At 41.6% G+C, this 20,261-nt stretch overlaps 1 protein-coding gene across 4 annotated transcripts in view; it reads left to right on the top strand.

Moving 5' to 3' along the window:
* The window catches only part of PIK3R3 (phosphoinositide-3-kinase regulatory subunit 3), a 129,896-nt gene extending 109,981 nt beyond the window's left edge, over positions 1–19,915 (top strand). For all 4 annotated transcript variants that reach the window (XM_090050402.1, XM_090050403.1, XM_090050404.1 and 1 more), the window contains 8 exons: positions 2,824–2,922; positions 3,751–3,931; positions 4,507–4,632; positions 5,720–5,862; positions 8,736–8,912; positions 9,896–9,970; positions 10,325–10,495; positions 12,158–19,915. In XM_090050402.1, the coding sequence (XP_089906528.1) occupies positions 2,824–2,922; positions 3,751–3,931; positions 4,507–4,632; positions 5,720–5,862; positions 8,736–8,912; positions 9,896–9,970; positions 10,325–10,495; positions 12,158–12,359 (1,174 nt within the window). In that variant the 3' untranslated portion in view covers positions 12,360–19,915. The remainder of the gene's footprint in view (positions 1–2,823; positions 2,923–3,750; positions 3,932–4,506; positions 4,633–5,719; positions 5,863–8,735; positions 8,913–9,895; positions 9,971–10,324; positions 10,496–12,157) is intronic.
* The last annotated feature ends 346 nt before the right edge of the window (positions 19,916–20,261 follow it).

The raw sequence follows: 20,261 nt of genomic DNA, 5'->3' as shown, positions 1-20,261 counted from the left end.
TAGAATGAGCTTTTTGAGCTCTACTCCCCTCTTCAATCTGTTCATGTTCTAACAGCATTTTGGAGCAGGAACTCATTCAGGCCCAGATTCAGCAGAGCATCTTATTGTGCTGAAGTACTTTACTGAATTGAGAGCAATGTTTTGCATTAATTTGCTCAATTATCATTAGTTGGAGAATAGTAGCTCAGAGTCTTGATGCTGGAAAGCTAAGTTCATAAATCATGCCACAGAATTAAAGTTGCTTTTAATGTAGCTGTTGGGGGCATGAAGAAAAGCTATCCAGAATATATTGGCTAAAATAATATGTTCTCAGATCTATTACTCTTCTTTAAGAAAATGTTTTTGATTGCCAATTATTTAGTATTTGTTTTCATATTGTTGAATAGAAATATTGTTTGCAGAGCTGTTATGGTACATAAACTTTTAAACTGGGGTCGTTGAATATAGCCCACAAGCCAGGTCCAGTCTGTGGAGTCAGTATCTCTAGCCTGGTGAGCTGCTGGTGGTCACTGGGTGGTGGGGCATGGGGCTGAGGAGCGTGACCTGCTGCAGAATCTGGGGCCCTTCAGCCCAGGTGGACATGGCCATTAGTGGCAGGAGAGTGAGCAAGGGCTGACCCAGGTGTGGTTGCATATTAGCCACTTTGCCCATCACTGTGGCAGCCACAGTTCCTCAGCCAGTGGGGCCCCACAGCCCTGTACCAGACCTAAAACCAGAGCTGTCGCTGCTGTGTGCTCCATGCTGGAGCCAGAGCTGCCACCCCAGCATGAAACGCATGTTGGTAGCAGCAGCTCCAGCTTCTGCATGGGTTGTACAGTGAGAGCAGGAGCTGCCACTGCTGCATGCACCAATTGGGTACTGGAGCCACTGCTACTGCTAGAGTCACCCCTTGCCCTAGGCTGGATCCAGCCCTCTAGGAGCCCCATGGTCTAGATCCGGCCTGGGGCAGGAGCAGAGTTTGACATCCCTGCTTTAGACTGTCAGTACTGCAGCACCCACTGGATTAGTCTAAACCTTTTCCCTAAGCCAGCCACCTGTAACCTACTGGCAGTTTCCTTTGTGCTTGAGAAAAGTGGGCTATGGAACAGGCTCAGAATATGAAAGATCAATTATTTGGCAGACTAAGCTGGGAAGTGAGTACCTTTCTACTGTCGACTTAATTCCTTGGCTATAGTCATACAAAGGCGCTTGGACATGAAATTGGTAGGGGGAAAACAGGTGGGCCTAGGTTCTGAGCACAAAAAGGTTGAACTTTGTTGTGCATAATATTCAGCCTTCTTTCCTTTCACATGATGGCAAGTGTTTGGCAGTAACTTTGTTATCCCCACTAACTGCTTGGAGCCCTAACAAAGGGAAATAATCTTCCAATCCAACTTGTACTACCATTTCTCAAATAATCACGTTCTAAGATGATATGAATAGGGAATGCCACAACTAAGGCATTTAGTGAATAATGCTAAACCTTCACTGAAAAATCCTGTAGTCTCAGTTCACTCACACTAGTTCTGCATAGGTTTTGCTCCACTGATGTTGCCAGAGTCATTGATCTGGCTGTAAATATCAGGATGAGACCTAGTGCATATACAGGCTATGCCTGTTGGCCTTCTGGGTCCACTGCAAGGGTTTCCTGTGGAGAGGGGTGGAGGGTTGAGATCCTTAGTCGAGACCTTCTAGTGTGAGCTTTGTCCTCAGCCCGGTGCACTGTTCTAGAGAATGCAAGGCAAGCTTTCCAGCTAATTTTGGCTGTTACCGATAAATACAAACTTTTATGGCTTGGGATTATGGGAAGGAATACTTCCTTACTGAGTGCCATCAATATCTGATAATTGGAATTGCTCTTCTCAATGGACAGTCTTTTAGGGTAGACAACTGCAAACAAAGGACACTTGAAAGGAAAAAAACAAATTCCAATAGCAACATCTGCACTAAAATATTTATGATCCCATTCACATTTTAAAATGAATTCCGTTTCCTGCTTTATGCATGCTGTTGAGGGTACATGCTTCCAGTCTAATAATATTTCTAAGGTGCTTCTAAGATTCCTATGTCAAAGGTACAATAAATAGCAAAGTATGGCATGTAAAGCAGGTATCCTTAAAATTTAACTAATGCTTTAAAACTTGGTGTGTTTGTTTTTAAAATGTTGTTTTTAGAGCTGTTACCGATTCCAGAAAAACTTCTCTCTCAATTAAGAGTCTGACCCAATTATCTCCTTGCTTGGGAGTATTCTAAGTAATGAGTACTTCAGCTGAAGCTAGTGGAGTTACAGTGGTCAAAACTGCAGTAAATGAGAGCAAAGCTATGCTGTGTCAGCAATGAGTAGCCTGAAATTCAGAGTCGTGTGATATTCTGGTCATTTGGAGTGACGGTGCCAATGCCAGTTTCTTACCACGTGGGAACTGGCTTCACAAAGGGCACCTATTTCCAGTGTGGATTTAAAAATGAGTCAGTACAGTGAAAGGTTATAAACTTGGGTGAGTTCTGAGGCCCAGATGCTTCTGTTGCTTAAACATAACTTCCTTTCGAAAAAGTAGTTGAGTGCAGTTGCTGTTTTTTGCTGACACTGTACAAGTTCAAACCTGCTTAATATTTCTGTTTGGCCTTAACGGTCACCTTATCTCCTGTAGAGATCCTGTGCTTGAAAGGGGTGTCTTAAAAAGCAAACATTCACTTGTTAAATTGCATAATATTTTTGAAGGCAAAATAGGAAACCTAACACCTTACACACCCTGGCTTTGACCCCAGTCTGAATGTCTGTCTGAAAGTGAATCAAACCTCTACCACTTCTAATTTTACACTGCTTTCAACCTTTAATTTCTCCAGAGAAGAAGTAAATGACAAATTACGAGACATGCCAGATGGAACATTCTTGGTGCGAGATGCATCGACCAAGATGCAGGGAGACTACACTCTGACATTGCGGTAAGTATTGGGGCTTTCATAGGGACTTTCAGGTGCCATGCTAGCATATTTAATATAAACATTTTACAGGAAGCTATAACACCAGAAGTCTTAGTAACACTTTCTTGTAAATTCAGGACTAGGCCTTTGAAACAAGCAAACAAATGACCAACTGCCATGCGTCTTCCCATTGTTTAGTTGTTCATTACTATATGAACTAGCTCTCTTGTAAGCATGGTGAAAAGGAGTTCTATAATGTGTTGAAAGTTCTAGTAGGAGGGAACAGAGTCTGATCTCACTCTAGAGTATAATTCTACAGAATCTTTGACTGTATTTACCAAAGGTGGAATTTGCCATATCTTAGCTCTGTGGGGTAAATGTTTGCCTTTTCTTGGAAATATTAAAGTCCCCTAGAGCAGAGATCAGCAACCTTTAGGAAAAGTGGGCAGACATAATACCACTCACTCCATAATTTTCAAACAAGTTTGGGCTTTTTATATGGCTCCCTTGCTGGCCCTCGAACATCCATTCTTCTGGAGAATTTCTAGTTAAGCTCCATCTTAAATTCAGTAAGTGGATCCCAGAATGTACATGGCAAGTGACTTTTACTTTGTTTGAACATCAGGAAATACTGAAGTTTGCAGAGCCTGTAACTTATTCTTTATATACTACTGAATATTAGGTACTTTTACTTAAAGTGAAAGTAAAAAATTGACTAGTTTTTTCAGATTCTTATCTTAGAATTGCTCTGTCGTCTCCATGAAGAATGTTGGTATGAGTGGCCACAGTCTGTGCTGGGAGGAGATAACGTGCACAACAAAGCATCTAAGCTAGTATTTTGCCTTCCAGGAAGGGTGGCAACAACAAATTGATCAAGATTTATCATCGGGATGGAAAATACGGTTTTTCTGATCCACTAACATTTAATTCTGTCGTGGAGCTGATAAACCACTACCGCCATGAGTCTCTTGCTCAGTACAATCCAAAGCTTGATGTGAAGTTGATGTATCCGGTATCCCGGTACCAACAGGTGAGGTTTCCAGATAGAGGCAAACAACTGATAGCTGATACATGTGCTGTTCATTGGTTTTCCTGGCCATAAAATGTTGACTTCTCTGTGTAGAGCCAGGGCTTTAAGCTGACTTCCCCCTTCCCTACCCCTATTCCCTCCATGCTATGCAGGCATCTGAGCAAGACTCTTCACAGTGTTAGAGCAGGTTTCCAAAAGGTCTCCGTCTCTTTTTAATCCAAAAAAAAAAAGCTTTGATCTCTTCTCCTGTCTGCATTTTTCCTTATTGTCCCTCTTTTTCCCCAAGGGGCCACTAGGCAGCTTAAGACCTTAAGTATTTATTTCAGTTTAATTAATATTCTTTGGTGCTGTTCTCAGAGTTCCATATTCCTGAATACTTGCCTTTTTAACAGTGGATTTTTATTTTTTTGCTTTGCTAGAGCTGGCTGTCTCTGCCCTGTGCTTTTAGAAGTTTAATGTAAAAATAGTTGCAAACTGAATTGCAGAAATACGAGTATTTACTAGGCAGACAAGTAATGCTTGAAGAAACAACTTTAAAGACTTCCCTGCTTGCTTTTTTTCTCTGGCATGTACAGGATCAGTTGGTAAAAGAAGATAATATAGATGCAGTTGGTAAAAAGCTTCAAGAATACCACTCCCAGTATCAGGAGAAGAGTAAAGAATATGACAGACTCTATGAAGAATACACCAGAACATCACAGGTTGGTTCCTAGACTGTCTGTTGGTCATTACAGGAGCTGTCTGACAAACATAACTTTTATCCATAGAAAGACAGAAAAACAGGTTACTAAAAGAAAATGACTGGCAAAGCCACATGTAGTAAACAACCTGAGGAAATAGACAAAGCCTAACCAAAAAATATTTTTGGTTTAGTCTTGTAGTGCGGCAGGTCAGTTTCAGAGTTATCAATTACATTTCCTTTATTGACCAAATGTTTTATTCTCTGAGCTTCTGTACTATGGCATAGTGCGGTGGCAGCGGGGAGAGTTTCAGCCAGTAATCACACTGTCATAGGCAGTGCCTGGGCTGTGCATTCCTTCAGCAGCTGGCCAAGGGTGTCTCTAGGCACCGTATGCCCCAGTGCCTTTTTATATAAGAATCAAGGGCTATGTCTAGACTAGAAAGTTACTGTACTTGACAGCAGCATGCTCAAACACGCCTAGCTGCTTAGCATGGACTGCCTGCTGAACTGGAAGTGGTGTAGCCCAGACATGCACAAAAGTCTCACTTCTGGAGGTAGCCTACAAATAACAAAGGGGTCTTTTGAGGGAGCTCTATTGCACTTGGGGGAACTCACAGTATAGATATTGCTATAGCGTAACATTTCTAGGAGGAGCTATCAAAGGGCATCCTTTCAGGTTCTGTTTCAGGCAGCTTGCTGTCCAGTTTAAGGTCAGAAATCAATGCTTTGTTTTACAGTAGCAAGACTGTGGTGTTCAGACTGATTTTGCTGGGGGGGGGCAGAAATAGGTCTCATTGACTTAATTCTGTTACTGGAAATAATAAGCTAGGACCTGAAATTCAACTTGAAAGATCTGTAGTGGGTTTGTATATTGAAGGAAACCTTATCACGAGTACAAGAAAGCCCATTTTAGCAGGAGAAATGGTTTGGGGCTACTGGTGAGGTTTTTCACCCAAAAGAAAAACCCAACTTAATCAAACACACTGACTACCAGAGTATTAAAAACCCTTCATCTCAATTCAGTTTGGGAAGCATAATTGAGTTTTGCACTGCAACTTAATTCATGATACTAGGGATGCTTTTTGTGTTTAATTTTTTTCATGAAGGAAATTCAGATGAAGAGGACTGCTATTGAAGCATTTAATGAAACCATTAAAATATTTGAGGAACAGTGCCACACGCAAGAGCGATATAGCAAAGAATATATTGAACGATTTCGGAGAGAGGGGAATGAGAAGGAAATAGAACGGTAAGATCTCAAACTGCTTGTGGAAGTAAACTGCACGTGTGCTTTTCCATGTGAAACAGATGTGTCATTGTCACCCCCAAGAAATTCCTTTACTAAGATCTGTTCTGAAACAAGGAAAGAAGTACAGCACTTCCAGTGGAGGTTCTGATCCCTGCTTGAAGCATTTCGAAAAGAAGAATTTCAGTGCATCTAACTTCCTCCTCCCCAGCCCTCACCTCTAAACTTCTATGAAGTAAGCTATTTACAACTTAGAGCTCTCCTCAGGAAGATGTCAGGCTTGGATAAGCATGTCCTTCTGAATTCAAATAATATTGTCAAGGTAGAAGGCAAACTGCTTTTATAGATAAAGCAGGATCTAAAAACTTAACTGACTTCTTTGTTCTAATACTTCAGCTGTGAGTCAATGTACACTTATCTTAAATCAAATCCCCTTGTCAGCTGTGTTCTTGCACATGCAGCTCTTAACAGTGTCAGTCAGCAGAATTCAGTCGAAAACCATTATTCTAGAGTAGTGCTCTGGATTATTTCTTAATTACTGAACTGGCTTGCATATTCTTAATTCTTATTTATGAAGTTGAAAAAATGTCACGGAAGTTATCTTGGGTCCACGTTAAGCTACAGTTCTAGTTGAAGTCAGTAAGATATTTCTGTGAAGCAGTTGATGTATATAGGGACTGTAGCAGGCAGTCTTCAGTGTGTGATGTTAAAGTGATTCTACCCTGAAAAATGGCCCCATCTGGCTCAGTAGACCTGTTCCCGGTGGAGGGGGGGGATTAATCATCATACTTACTAAAATAATACTGTACTGAAACTTCACAAATATGTAGAAAGACTTTTATATCTCATCCATGGACAAGAACAGAACTATTCCTCCACAAGCATCAGCAACAGAACTGTTAACCAAATTCCAGTTACATGGATAAATTGGCTTCAACTGGGACATGTCAGTGGGCTACAAACAGTCATTATCCCTGTCACGACAGAAAACATTTTGTCAAACACACCCATATGCTGACTTTCTTGTGCTGCCACTCCACAAATCCTCAAATCTTGGCATGACTATACCTAGTAACACTTTTTTGTTTTGCCTTATTGTGGAGAGCATCTGTACACTTACAGTGCAATAATGGCATGGGGCTGGTTAATTGGGCTGCTCTTAGGCACTCTTGCCAGCTGCTTTAAAGGGGCAGTGTATGGGTATGACGGGCATCTTCTCCAATGCAGGACATGTCACTGCACAGCCAGTGCTGTGACAGTTCTGACATTTTTACAGCCTGAGGGCCTAATTGGGTTGTATCTCACACACCTTAACACTGGTGTGTTCAAAATAAGCAATGCCATCTAGTCCAGCTCTTGGACCCCAATTGAATTTACATGAAATGCAGTTGGAGGACAGAGTCTTTTTGCCTGTAATATGAGCACATTTTGATATGGCAACCAGAACTGCTTTAAAGCTGGAACCCCTCCAGTCACAGTTTTTTAGTCCCTTTTCAATGTAGACCATACTCAATTGCTGGTACCTGTCAGTGGATCTTCTAATAGGAATCCAGAAGCCATTTAAATCCAGTGGGAATTGCATCAAAATATTCTTTAGAATGGATTCTAAAGATATGTTGAAACCCAGCTACTCCCACCACCCCCTTAAAAATGCATTTGTGTTACAAGACTGGTTATCTGACAAAACCCTGTAAAAGAAATCAATGGTTAAGGGTGAAACCCTCTAAGGTGTCACCCTTGTTGTTCAGCTGTGTCAGGACCAAGCACAATAAGGCAATGCAATCCTTCCTGTTTAATACATAATCCTTTAAAGAATCACCATTGTTGTCATCTAAAGCTGCTGTAGTAATTTGGGCAGCTACCTACTGCAAACCAGCCTCTCCCTTCTTCTGTATTGAAAATGTTTGTAGTGCGCCATAAATGTAGGCAGCACCTAACAGCAGTGAGGCGCTATCTGTTTCCAAACAGTCTGATTCTGAGACAAAGAGGTTTTGCAATTAAGCTCCCACTTTTGTGTAGGGTTATGCAGTAATTAAATATTGTCAGACATTTTGTGCAGAGTAGATAATAAGCTTTCCTTTCTTGGAATAAGCAGTTGCTTTTTGCCAGTGTCTTAAATGTTCCTACTGAGATATTTGCAAATAAAATGCCAAATAGCTGAAACTATAGTCAAAAGGATAAATATGGTGGCTAAGCTGATGGGGTTTCATAAAAATGGCAGTCAAGTCATTAACAATCGATTCTAGTCTGAAAAGATACCACGGTGCTTCCATGCTTCACTCTGAACCTATGTTGATTGTGCCATTATTTGTACAGATAAAGTGAAGGAATGTTGAGGGGTGTCTCTCAGGGGGAGGGGTCCCTCTCCCAACATTGCCAGGCCTGCAAGCTAATCTGAGATCTGAGAGTCCAAGTTGTGTTCTTTCTAGCTTGCACATAATCACCAATATTGAAAGTCTACAGGACAAACCCTGCTGTCAGACACCTGTACTAGAGTTACATAACTGACTAGAACCTAGTAAGCGAATCTGAGAGCGGAGGAGAAATCAAGCTATTTCGCTCTGAAAAATACCTGTTAAGAATGAAAACACATTAAAATAGGATCTGAATATTATTACACAAGGAGCAGACCAAGGGTAGGAAAGGGACACACCATTGGTCACTTTTTGGATAGAGCTGCACTTAATCTAGAGTTTTACCATAGTAATAATTAAACTGATGTTTAGATGAGGGGAAATAAAACTCTCACTTCTATATCTTATTTTGGGTTTTTGGGGGGTTTTCTGTGCATAAAGATGCAAGCCATTCTCAAGGCTAGACCCTCTGGACTAGAATTGTTCCATTTCTCTGCTTAAACATTACAAACTTCCTTCTAGAATCATGATGAATTATGAGAAATTAAAATCACGCCTGGGTGAGATCCACGATAGTAAAATGCGTTTGGAGCAGGATTTGAAGAAACAAGCTCTGGACAACAGGGAAATTGATAAGAAAATGAACAGTATCAAACCTGATCTCATCCAGCTGCGCAAGATCAGAGATCAGTACCTTGTGTAAGTAGGCAAAGCACACGTCACTCAAAGCAGTGCCAGTGATGAACCTAGCTAATGCAGTCTTCATCATTCTCTGTGCTCATGATGGTAACAAGAGTGTAGCTTCTTTTATGATCAGAATTGTTGGCATTAATGCACTAGACCCAAAATGCAGAGTGATTGGGTTATCCTTTCCATTGCTCCTGTAGTAACATTGTGTCTTAATTACTGCAGCAGTTGGCTGTCAGACCATATCTGCTACAGGCCAGGATTCGCAACGTGTGTAGGATTCTTGTGAGCTGAAGCAAAAAGGATGATGGATGCTGTCATCCAGCATTCACTTCTTTTTTTTTTTTATTAAACATGAGCAGAAGCTGGTGGAACAAAGCTGGGGAGAGCAGCAAGCAAAGCTCTTGTGTGTCATGCTCACTCTCCCCTCCTTTCTCCCCCCACCCCACCCTCTGCCAATAGGAGTAGGAATTCAATTCAGTAGGGTCTGAAGAGATGGTGCACTGTAGCACATAGTCTTCTGAACCTGGCCGGTACTTGAAAAAGGCGCACCACACTCCTTGGTGCCCAGATGCCTTCAGGGGAAAGCAGGAAGACGTCAATAGTGACGAGACTTTTTTTTTGGCGGGGGGGAGGGAAGCGGGCTGCCATCACCAGGAGGCTTGGCCCATTCCTTCTAGTAACTTCTAGTGTTTACGGGCTGTCCCTTTTTTGCTCCTGCTCTTTCGTACCATCCCTCCCAGTGAAAAGGGCATCTTAGTTTTTCTGTTGTTCCTCCTCACGCCCCTCTCCCAACCCTGTGAAGAGGGTGTCCCCAAGAGTGTCAGAGGATAAGCCTTGCATGCTCTGAGCCTGCTTTTGCTTTCCCATGGTGGGTTACCTGTGACTGTCAGTACATTCTTCTTGGGTTCTGTGTTCTGAGCTTCCCTTGATTCTGTTTGGTCAGTAACCAACAACTAGGAAAGAGATTAATGCCCTCTCTTCTCTTCTGGCAGATGGCTCAATCACAAAGGAGTGAGGCAGAAGCGAATAAATGACTGGCTGGGAATCAAGAATGAAAATATTGATGAGTAAGTGCCCTTGTATGTTTAGTCTTGCTGATAAGTGGCAGAGCTCAGACTTCCAGTTGAGGCACTCACTAATGTGAAATGCCTATTTCTCTATAAAGGATGGTCATTCTTTCTCCATTGGAAGCTTTGTGTCATTTGAGCCAACAGCTCTGTGCTGAGCTGATGTGCATACAACTATCTTTTGGGAATAAGGAGTCTTAGCTGGTGCCAAGGAAACACTGACCTCCCAATTTGAACAGCCTCTTCCCAGTTTTGTGTTGTACCTTTTTTTTTATGCAAGAGTAAATCCTCCTCCTTATGACTTGAGTCCTACAGTAAATGAGTGGTTGAGCTAACAAGTTTCATCTTCTGTAGTACGTACTTTGTGAATGAAGAAGATGAAAATCTGCCACACTACGATGAGAAAACTTGGTTTGTTGGGGATCTCAACCGTATCCAGGCAGAAGACTTGCTCTGTGGGAAACCTGACGGATCATTTTTAATTCGAGAAAGTAGCAAGAAAGGATGTTATGCTTGTTCTGTGGTGTAAGTCTGTTCTTTGTGACCTGATTTCCTCAGGAACTTCTTGACTGTCTATCTTGGGCATCTTCCATTTACACTTGTTAGGGAAAACAAGTCACTGTAGACCTTAATGTGCTCAAATGAGTGCAGTATGTAGAGTGTGAGGCTAGCTAAAATTAGCAGTTTTTTAGAGCCATTTGAGTTGGAACCACAGGTATTGTGGTTCTTGCCACCTTTAGACTTGAAGTAGGTAACCTTTGAGGTCTCTTCCAACCCTATGGGTCTATAACTTCAATCATAAAATTACCAAGCTGCAGTCTTGCAGCATTACATATTGAAGTTCCATAATAATGTATCGTTTAAGGAGGGCAGTGGGGGCTAAATTTTTCCCATGCTCTTCCAAAGAAGAAGGCTAGCAGAAGCTGAGCTGAAATGCTCTGATTATTGTTTTGAGACCTGCAGATGTGTCAAACTCCAGATCCACATTTCTACTATACTTTAAATTCATGGTGGCACTTTTTAAGGAAAACTATCATTTGTGAGAAATGGGTGTTCTGAGCATTCATGTTTTATTCTGGGTTTGACTCTCCTTCTCACTTGTTTTAATGTAAGATTAGTGCAACTTTAGTCTGGTTTAACTGACACTTCAGGAGGGGCGTTTGGGTGGTCTTGGAACATCGAGACCTGGTGCAGCAGGAGCCCTTGTCATGTGAAAGTCCCAAGAGTACTTACTCCCTAGTTCTGCTGCCCACCCACAGTGCACTTGATGGAAACCCCTGAAAACCTCATTTAACAAACAACTGCCCAAGAGATCTTGTTGGTTTAGTTCACTGGGCTTGTCGAACTGAATTGTTGCTTGAATAAGTGTCTTGCAGTTTACAGCAAAAGGAGTGGCTTTCATGTTCTGAGGCTTTCTTCAAGCCCATAACACCATTTCCTGCTTCTTTATGGTTTTCCTTTTTGTCTTTTTTCCCCCTACCTTCCTTTATTTAGTAATGAGTCAAATTATGCCTCTGTGCTATGGAGGTACCTTTTAGAAATTCTGTAGAGGAATCCTTTTATCCATGGACATACATACCCAGACCTCAGCATCTGCACACTCGGTCATTTCTCTTTTGTGGCTTCTGAAGTACAGATCTACAGCAAGCTTTGTTTTTGGAGGCTTCTAGAGCTAGAGCAGGCTACATGTCCCTAGAGGAGTGGGAGCTGTCTAGAAGAGATGACTGTCACATGTCTAGTGTTTGAATTGCAAAAGAGATGACTTATATAGCTGTTTTTTTTTTTGTTTTTTTTTTTTTTTGAGAACCACTCCACTAATCTCTAAGGAAAGGCCACTGGGAAGAGTAAGTGAAGTTCTAGTCAGGCTTGCTGAAAGCCAGCAGCCAGTGAATGCTGACCCTTTTTTAGCTGCAGGACCAAACAGTGGGCACTGGGATGGCAGGAAGGAGCTGTCCCATGACTAGTTTCTTTCCATTGTGGCACACTGTAAGAGTGCCTAGCCACCATCTCTGGAAGCATCCCTCCTTCACGGGTTCTTTGCTGCGGTGGCCGTATTCCTCTTCTCTACCAGGCTTCTTTGTTTTGGTTGTAAAGTATCCATGCTGGACTTGTTACCTCTTAATGTTTAGTTTGTGTTGCTCTCGGGTTTGTTCCTGCTTGTTTAAACTGTCGTTTCTTTCCTTACAGAGCTGATGGCGAAGTTAAACACTGTGTGATCTACAGCACTCCAAGGGGTTATGGGTTTGCAGAACCATATAACCTGTACAGCACACTTAAGGAATTAGTCCTTCATTACCAGCAGACATCCCTTGTCCAACACAATGATTCCTTAAATGTCAGGCTTGCCTATCCTGTCTACGCACAGATGCCCTCCTCCCTTTGCAGATAAATTGCAGGGAGGAGAAAAGTGTTGGCTATCTTGGATTTTTTTCTACAGTTTTTATTAGAACTTGGAGGGCATTCTTTCTCCTTAGACTGCTTGTTTTGCACAAGAAGTGATTCTGTGAATGTGAATCAAAGAGGCCTAGCAGCGACAAGACGACAACTTGGGTGTAGGTGTCCTGGTGCTACCTAAAGCTCAGCTGTGCTTTTACACTGATCCTTTTTTGTTTCCTTTGTGGGAGGGGAATAAACTCAACATTCATACAAAAAAAGAAACTGGAAGCAAAACATCATTTTATGGAGAGGATTTTTTGCCAGGCACCTTCAGCAGAACTTTTAATTGGGATTTTGTTTTCTCGTTCTTGTAGAGATAATGTGGGCGCCTCTGTAGAGGCATCAGTACAGTCTTTCAGTCTTAAACTTCAAGGAACTAGGGGGAAACTCTACAACAGCAATGTTCTCTGCTACATGAACAGCTTCACTGCGATTCAGCCGAACTTCCAAAAGAGGGCTTGTCTTGAGGTAGCATGGAATTTGGTGAGAGAAGACCAAAGGAATTATGGGAAAGCTTCAGGTTTTTATTTAAATGGGGGGAAAATCCTTATAAAGAAAAGTTGCTTTATTTTTTACCAACAGTAACAAAGTTTTGGTTTCAATGGCACTACAGGTCTTCACTTAAAGGAAACATAACCAAATTGAACCCACCAAAACTACTTGTTGCTGGATTGAGCACTTCTGGGGAAAGTTTGCGTTAGCATCCGCACATACTTTTTACACCAAAACTTGAAACAAATAAAAGGAAAAGCTAAAACTTCTTGCGTGGTTATGAAAACACTAATCTGTCTGATTTGATGTAATAGCTCCCCCTTCCCTTCCCTCCTCTCTTCACATCCCTGAAAGCACTCTCCTCTTCCCAATTTTTAAGATAATATGCTTCAGAATGTAAACCAGAATGAAGCTGGCACTCTTATTTTGAGTTGTTGCTGAACATTTAACTACTCTGTTTGAAACCCTTGTACATTTTAAATGTAAGTGTAAAGAAAAGATGCAATGCAATGCTTCTGGATGGCTTGTTATACCAAATAATTACCTGAGTCATAGTCCTCCAACTTGCTCCTGTTCATAACTAGAGTTCCCATTTGAATTGGTAGTCATAAATAAACCAGATTCTGCTCTGTCATTCCACTGAAGTCAAGGTTATGCAAGATGTTACAGGTGCTGAACTTAATTCCTCTTCTTGTAGCCATAATTAATGTTGCCCAGCTGACAAAACACTAACCTCAACACCAACTCATCCAGTGATGCCAGTTCTGGAAATCAATCCACTGCTAACAGACTTCTAGGCACTTGCCAGCATTAGTTTACCTGTAGCAGTATGGGACTAAGTAGCCATGTTTTTGTCAGGTGTAGCAATTCCTAACGAGTTAAATCCAAGGAACAGTTTCACTTGAAAAGAAAATAATTGTTTCCTTGGCTATTGATTGTTTGTTCCTCATTGGTCTCTAAATTAGCCATTTCTGCCACATTTTTTTTTTTCCTTGTTTGGCATCAAGGCAGACCTGGCAAAGTAGTTATTCAGTGTGTAGCGAAAGAATTTAATCTTGCTTCCTTCATTGACAGTGGTACATTCTGATATGTGCCCATTCTACAGGAAGGGAGACAGTCTAATCACTCAAACACTAGGCTGCAAGTTGGCACTCCCTGGTCTGTTCTGATCTTGCTACTGGCTTCCTGTTTGAGCCTAGACTCTTTTTATAAGCCCTGGGGAATAATGCCAAGCATGTGGAGGCTTAATTAATGTTTACATTGTGAAATTACCAGTCAAAGGCACTATAAGTTAGTATTATTAAGCAGAAAATTAATAATTCCTGAGCAGGGAAGTGACAAGTCTTGAGCACTGAAATGCTAGCAAGAAGGGCAATCTAGGTTGCTTGGTGAGTCCAAGAAACACTTTATTTTGCACTATTTATGCCCCTGGGTACATCCAGGTGCTGGTTACCCAGTTAGAATGTGATCTTCAGATGAAGAATTGTCCAGCTGAAAAAGCCCCACAGACTGAAGCATATAGATCAGATCGCTGTGTGAGAAGAGCAAGACAAATGCAAGACTCCAGTTTCCTTCCTATTTTGCATCCATGTGGCTGCTGAGCTGCATTCAGTGAAAAGCCAGAATCACATTTCCAATTGTAGTATCAGGAACAGAAATTCTTCTTTAAGAAGAAACTGCATCTCTTGAGTAATTTGTATGTTCTACTCTGGCAACTCCTCTCTACATCTAACATGCCTTCCCATGTTGACGCTAATCCAAATTCATGATGAGGAAGGTTTGTCAGACGTATACTTTGTAGTTGGGTGTCTAACTCCAAATGAAAAGTCAGTGGCTGTTGGGCACTTAATGGCTCTCTTTGCCTTAGAAAAAATCTACCTCTGTGTCAGAGTTCTTCTCTTGCTTACAATGGTGACTCCATTGAAGTCCATGGGAAGTTTATCCCTGATTTTTCACTCGCAAGAGAAAAGAGTTAGGCTGAAAGGGCAACCTGACTGTTAAGTATCTTGCTGTAGGAACTGTGAGCACCATAGCAATTATATTGTTTTAACCTGAGAAAGGTCAGGTTTTTTAAACCACGCCATGATTTGCAGGCCCATAGCACCAATGGTAGCTGTACCGGGGAGGCGGGGAATGGAGCTGTGTCAGAAGTATCCCTAGTTGCCTTCATTTTTTGTGACATTTTAGACTAGATCTTGTGTTTGGTTATGCCAGCATAAATACAGAGGAATTCCATTGGCTTCTATGTTACTTTGGCTTTATAGTGGTGTGGCTGAATTCAGAACCTGTCCCCCTCCTAGTTCGCACCTCTTCCCTAATCCCAGGTGCTGCGTTGCTGTGAGCAATATGTAATAGAAAGCTAAAAGCCATCAAGAAGCATTTCCTATTACTTTCCCCTAACTTTCAGATTAGGACCACGTTCAAATTCTACCTAGAAGTCCCTTGCTTGCCCTTTCCATCCCTGAGAGCTCCTGTTTTGCCAGTATGTCTTTATGCACTTGATTTAGGCACATAAGACACAGCTGCTAGTGTGTTGACCCACTTTTGTACTCACATGCCATTGCACACCTACTATTGCATCAATTTTTGCACTCATGGCAGGAGAAAAATGGGTCTCAAAGCTGACCGAAATATGTAACAGGTATAATCCATTCAGGGTCTTGTCCCCATTTCCACTTGTTTTTGGTTGGCCTGATTCTTTAATTCAGAGTGGGTTTTATGCCACTACTCCCAGTCACCATTTTTAACTCCAGGACCTAGAAAACTGAATTGGGCCTGTCAGGTGCAAGATTAGGCCCCAATACTAAAACCAGCTGTTTGCAGGCCTAAAACAAATGCATAAGAGATGATATGAAGATAAAACAAAGGAAGAAAACTCTTCTAAACCAACAGCATGTGATACTGTGTATGCATAGAGTGCTGAAACGTTCTGGTTTCAAGGGTCAGAAGATGTGGGGGAGGACAGTGTATTCAGTTTACTGGAGCAGTCATCTCTTTCCTGACTGCATCTGGACTAGTACCAATCTCACTGACCCACGTTGTATTAAATGTATGTAGATTTGAATAAACCTTTTTTGCACAGTGTTAAATGGGGAAAATAATGTTGAAACTTTCAAATATGCACAGTTTCTTATCTGTTTTGAACTACATTTGCAGGGATCATGGGGTGATTCAGTATTTTGCTTTCTCATGAATGGGAAACAAGATCTACTTCCACAGTTCCCATTGTGCCCGTTACGCACAGTACGTCAGCCAGGAATTACCCGTTGCTAAAGTTTATAAACTTCCAAATCTCCCCTTACACCTTTTTAATAATCACAATTTTAATGAGCCCCTATGGGTGTCTGTCATGCTAATCAGTTGCAGACTGAGAGGCAAGTACAATGAAGGGCACAGAGGAGCAATGGATGACTGCAGAGAGATGGCTTGCTGCACCAGTGCTTCATGATGGTTTATTTTCTAGTTAAATAGAGGATAAATAGTCTGAAAATATCCTATGTTTGGAAGTAGGGTTGTGGTAACTGCTCTGCACCTCTTGGTCTGAGTTCTTAGCTAGTACCACCCTCCTCTCCATATCAAAATCCAATGCCCCTTTCACATGTGCGCGCACATGCACACACCCTTCCAAATATGACTAAAAGAGCAAAGTCTACTCCACGTGCAATGGATCTAGTTTTTTCTCACATATACCAGTGTAAGCAAGAGATTCCTTTGGTGGAAAACTCCATGTGAAAGGAGAATCCTGCCTGCCCACCTTATGAAATCCAAATTCCAATTTGTACTCACGTTTCAAAAGAACAGAAGTCAAAGCAAATCTCAGCCTTGTCCAGGCCAAGTAGCCATAATGGGCACTGTGGAAATGAATGTTGGCACTTTGCTGTTTTAAGAGCTAGGGGGGGTGGGAATCTTGGTTGCCCTAACACTTGCTCACTGTGCAAACCTGGATCATAATGCATCCATAACTGAATGCTATGGCTGTTTTAAAACAGCAGAATTGCTAAAGGAGTGTCACATTTTGACAAGTTTGGAAAAGCCCCTTATTTGGTACTTGAACAATCTTTTCTGTTGTGTGAATGTCTGTCTAGGTTTTATTTTTTTTTCTTCTTTACACTAACAGGGAATAAAACTCTGCCATGTGAGCAAGTTGTGTGTGTGTGTGCGCGCGCTGCATTTTGCAGATATAAAACAGGTACTTTGTGGTGGGAGGTAAGGTTTGCGAGACAGGTTCCAAATGCAGTTTTAACCAAGTAGGCTGGTAAGTTTGGGTTTGGAGTGTTGTTTAAATCGGGTGTGTCTACACATGCGTTTACTGCGCAGTAAGTGGGTTTTACACCAGCGTCTACAAGTGCAGGCATTACAGTGCAGTAACGCTGTGTGGACTGACTTGGGACTAATAATGTTACCCCCAAGTCAATCTACACACAGGGTTACTGTGCAGTAAGGTGTCTACATGTACCTTACTGCACAGCACCTACTAGGTGTAAGTTGCCATAGTTACTGTGCAGTAATTTTTGGTTATTGTGCAGTAGCCTTTCACATATAGATGCACCCTTTATGTCGTAAAGTCCTGCTTGCTTTTGTTAGTTTTCATCTGTCGTTGGTAATTTAAATCACTAATGTCTGTTTTGTGAACAGCAAAGCCACAGTATATTCCTGAAGAACAAAGATTTGTGCCAATATTTACTCTGAATGGTAAAATTAGGTAACATTTACAAAGGCTTATGCAAGTGAGAAAATATGTTTGAAAATCCAGGTTTAGCATCTTCTGATTGTAGCTTGATCAAGGAGCAGACAGTTCTCTTGAACAGGACTCCCATCCGTCTTCACAAAGGGAAAATCTGATTGCAAAGTGGACCTGTTCTTGACATTTGCCTAGGCAGCATTAGAATAACTGGCTATACCTTTCTTTTTTTAAAATCAATGTGCATGTTTGTAGAGAGAGAATCAGAATCCTGCTGGAAGTCCTCGGGGACTTAATTCAGCTATTTTTATAGAGATCTCCTTTTTGTATTTGAAGGAAACTCACACTGCTGACCCGCTTGTTTCCTTTGGCTCAGCTTGTGCAGGCAGGAAGAGTAAACTAAGCTACCGGCCTATATAGTAACCAGTCCTGTTTGTGTGTGTTGGGAGCGTGTTTTGACAGCGGTGTAGAAAAGTCTCTCAAACTTTGGTAACTCCAACATTCTGCAGGCAGGAATTGTTTCCATGGAAGGGGGAAATCCCTGAGCCCCCTTCATAGTCCCTCCCCTTTGTTCTAGCGGGAGGTTTATAGATTGCAAATTCTTCTAGAAGAGGGCAGAGCTTAAAATGCGAGTCTTCAGGCTGGCTCCATACATCTAATGCAGATCTCCCTTTTTTGATCACTTCTGGCAGATAACCCACCCCCATTTTATGTCTAATGCAGACATACCTGGATTAAAATTTGCCTTTATGTGCTTGGAACACTACAGCAAACGAAGGGAGGCAGCTCAGCCAATCAGTAGCTTCTCCCAATCATCAGTATTAGACAAAAGTGGCTTTCATTTGAAGTCATGTAATTTATTTTGCTTTGTTGTTCCGACTCTGCTAATTCGTGTGGCTTTCAGTATATGGGCTTTAACAACTGAGAGTAACACTTTTTTTTCCCCCTACACACTCAGCACCTCCAGTATTAACCACGGGCTTGCTGAGTTCTGCAGTGGTCATACAGTGGGCTCAGTCGTTTAGAAAAGTGGTGGTGTCAAAAGGCAAAGATGACATGGTACTGACATGGTACTGTCCCAGGACCAAATTTGTCCCTGGCTTAAGTCTATTAACTTCAGTGGAGCTGCAAACCCCTTCATGCCAGCTGCAAGCTTAGCCCTGGGATAGTTCATTCATGTGCAACAAGTATTGAATTTTGGGGGGTGAGTGACTTGTACATCAAGTGAGAATCCCTTTGATTAAACCTCTTGATTTTGTATATCTGGCAGTTTACAGCACCGTGGGATTGTAATGGTCTGCATCATATCTGTGTGTGTGCGCGTGTGTGTGTACTGTATGTATATAGATTTATGTAAAATATCTTCACTTACACATGGATATGCATTAGCCATAAGTGGCATTGTCCCTTAAGTGAAACAAAGTTCACTATTTGCACGTTTTACACATAAATTTAGACAAAGTTGGGTTTATCACGGCCATCTTGATTAATGCTTTTTGAGATTCTAGGTTATGATTTCTTTCGTTGGACTGGTTTTGTTGATAATTCTTTACTCTGGGATGATGCATTGACATTTGTTCAAAGCAAAGGGTTTTTTTTTAAAAGAAAAATAATCCCATTTTCCTTCAAGATGCGGTAATTTTTGCACGTTTTAAGTGAACCTAATGATAATCCTATCTAGAGCTAATGTGCAAAGGATGGGAAGTGTGTGCATCGCGTCGTGAATGGACTCTTTGTGTACACGTGTGGGCCAGTCGAAGGGATGGGTGGATGTTTGGACTTGTACAGAGGGCTGAGATGACAGCACACTCCTTGACGCCCTTTGCAGTTGTGTTGCATTTTTTCTTTTTTCTTTTTTTCTTTAAGGGATACTGCATCTGTTTAGAACCTGCTTCTCAAGAAGCCGTTGGGTTTTTTCCATATGAATTCCAGCATGTAACTTTGGTACTCTTGTTGTTATTTGTGTAAAACCTGTTCTTCTGTCGTTTACGGTGTAGTCAAAAAAAATTAAAGGAATTCATGTAGTTTAACTTTTAAAAAGAAACAAACTGCTTCATAAAGAAACCAGTTGTATGTTAGTGTTTTCAGACAAGTCATACTGTAGTTTCTAGATCAGTAATGCAACGCTGTACTTGTCACCAGATGTGTTACGATTTTGCTGTATTTTTTTAGTAGATGGTTGGGCTTTTAAATCCCAGACACTAAACATCCTGGGCCTACTTGCTCTAGATCAAAAAAAAAATGCAATAAAAAATTCCAATAAAGCACATTAACATGTAACTGTTTTAGAAGGATGTACTGACAGCTGTTTCTAATAAATTCAGAAATACAGCCTAGTTGGTATGTTGTGGTGTTAGCTCTGTTTGTCTCTCCTGACTGAGGCAATGAAAGGGAATTTATTTTTAAGGCTCAGTTCGAGACTAGAGGTCTCCTGGATTTTTTTACTTGTTGCCAAAGTAGCATTAGGTCTCCAGAAGCACAAGCAATTATATTTTCCTCTGGGACTCGGTCCCTTGCTCTTCCATGAGCTTCATGCCTGCACCTAGGACAGGACTGGTGAGGCCTGGCTGGGCAAGAGGCCCTTGCACAAACCTCCACGGACGTTGGCACGTTCTCGAGCTGGATCTCCAGTTCTGTCGAAACCTTGGAACAATTCCACGTTGCCAGAGCAGTGCGAAGGCG

This window comes from Crocodylus siamensis, chromosome 5, assembly GCF_052110815.1.
Source record: "Crocodylus siamensis isolate JL-2025a chromosome 5, ASM5211081v1, whole genome shotgun sequence".
NCBI lineage: Eukaryota > Metazoa > Chordata > Crocodylia > Crocodylidae > Crocodylus > Crocodylus siamensis.
Note: the sequence above shows the minus strand (reverse complement) of the source record. Positions and strands in the feature narration are given on the sequence as shown.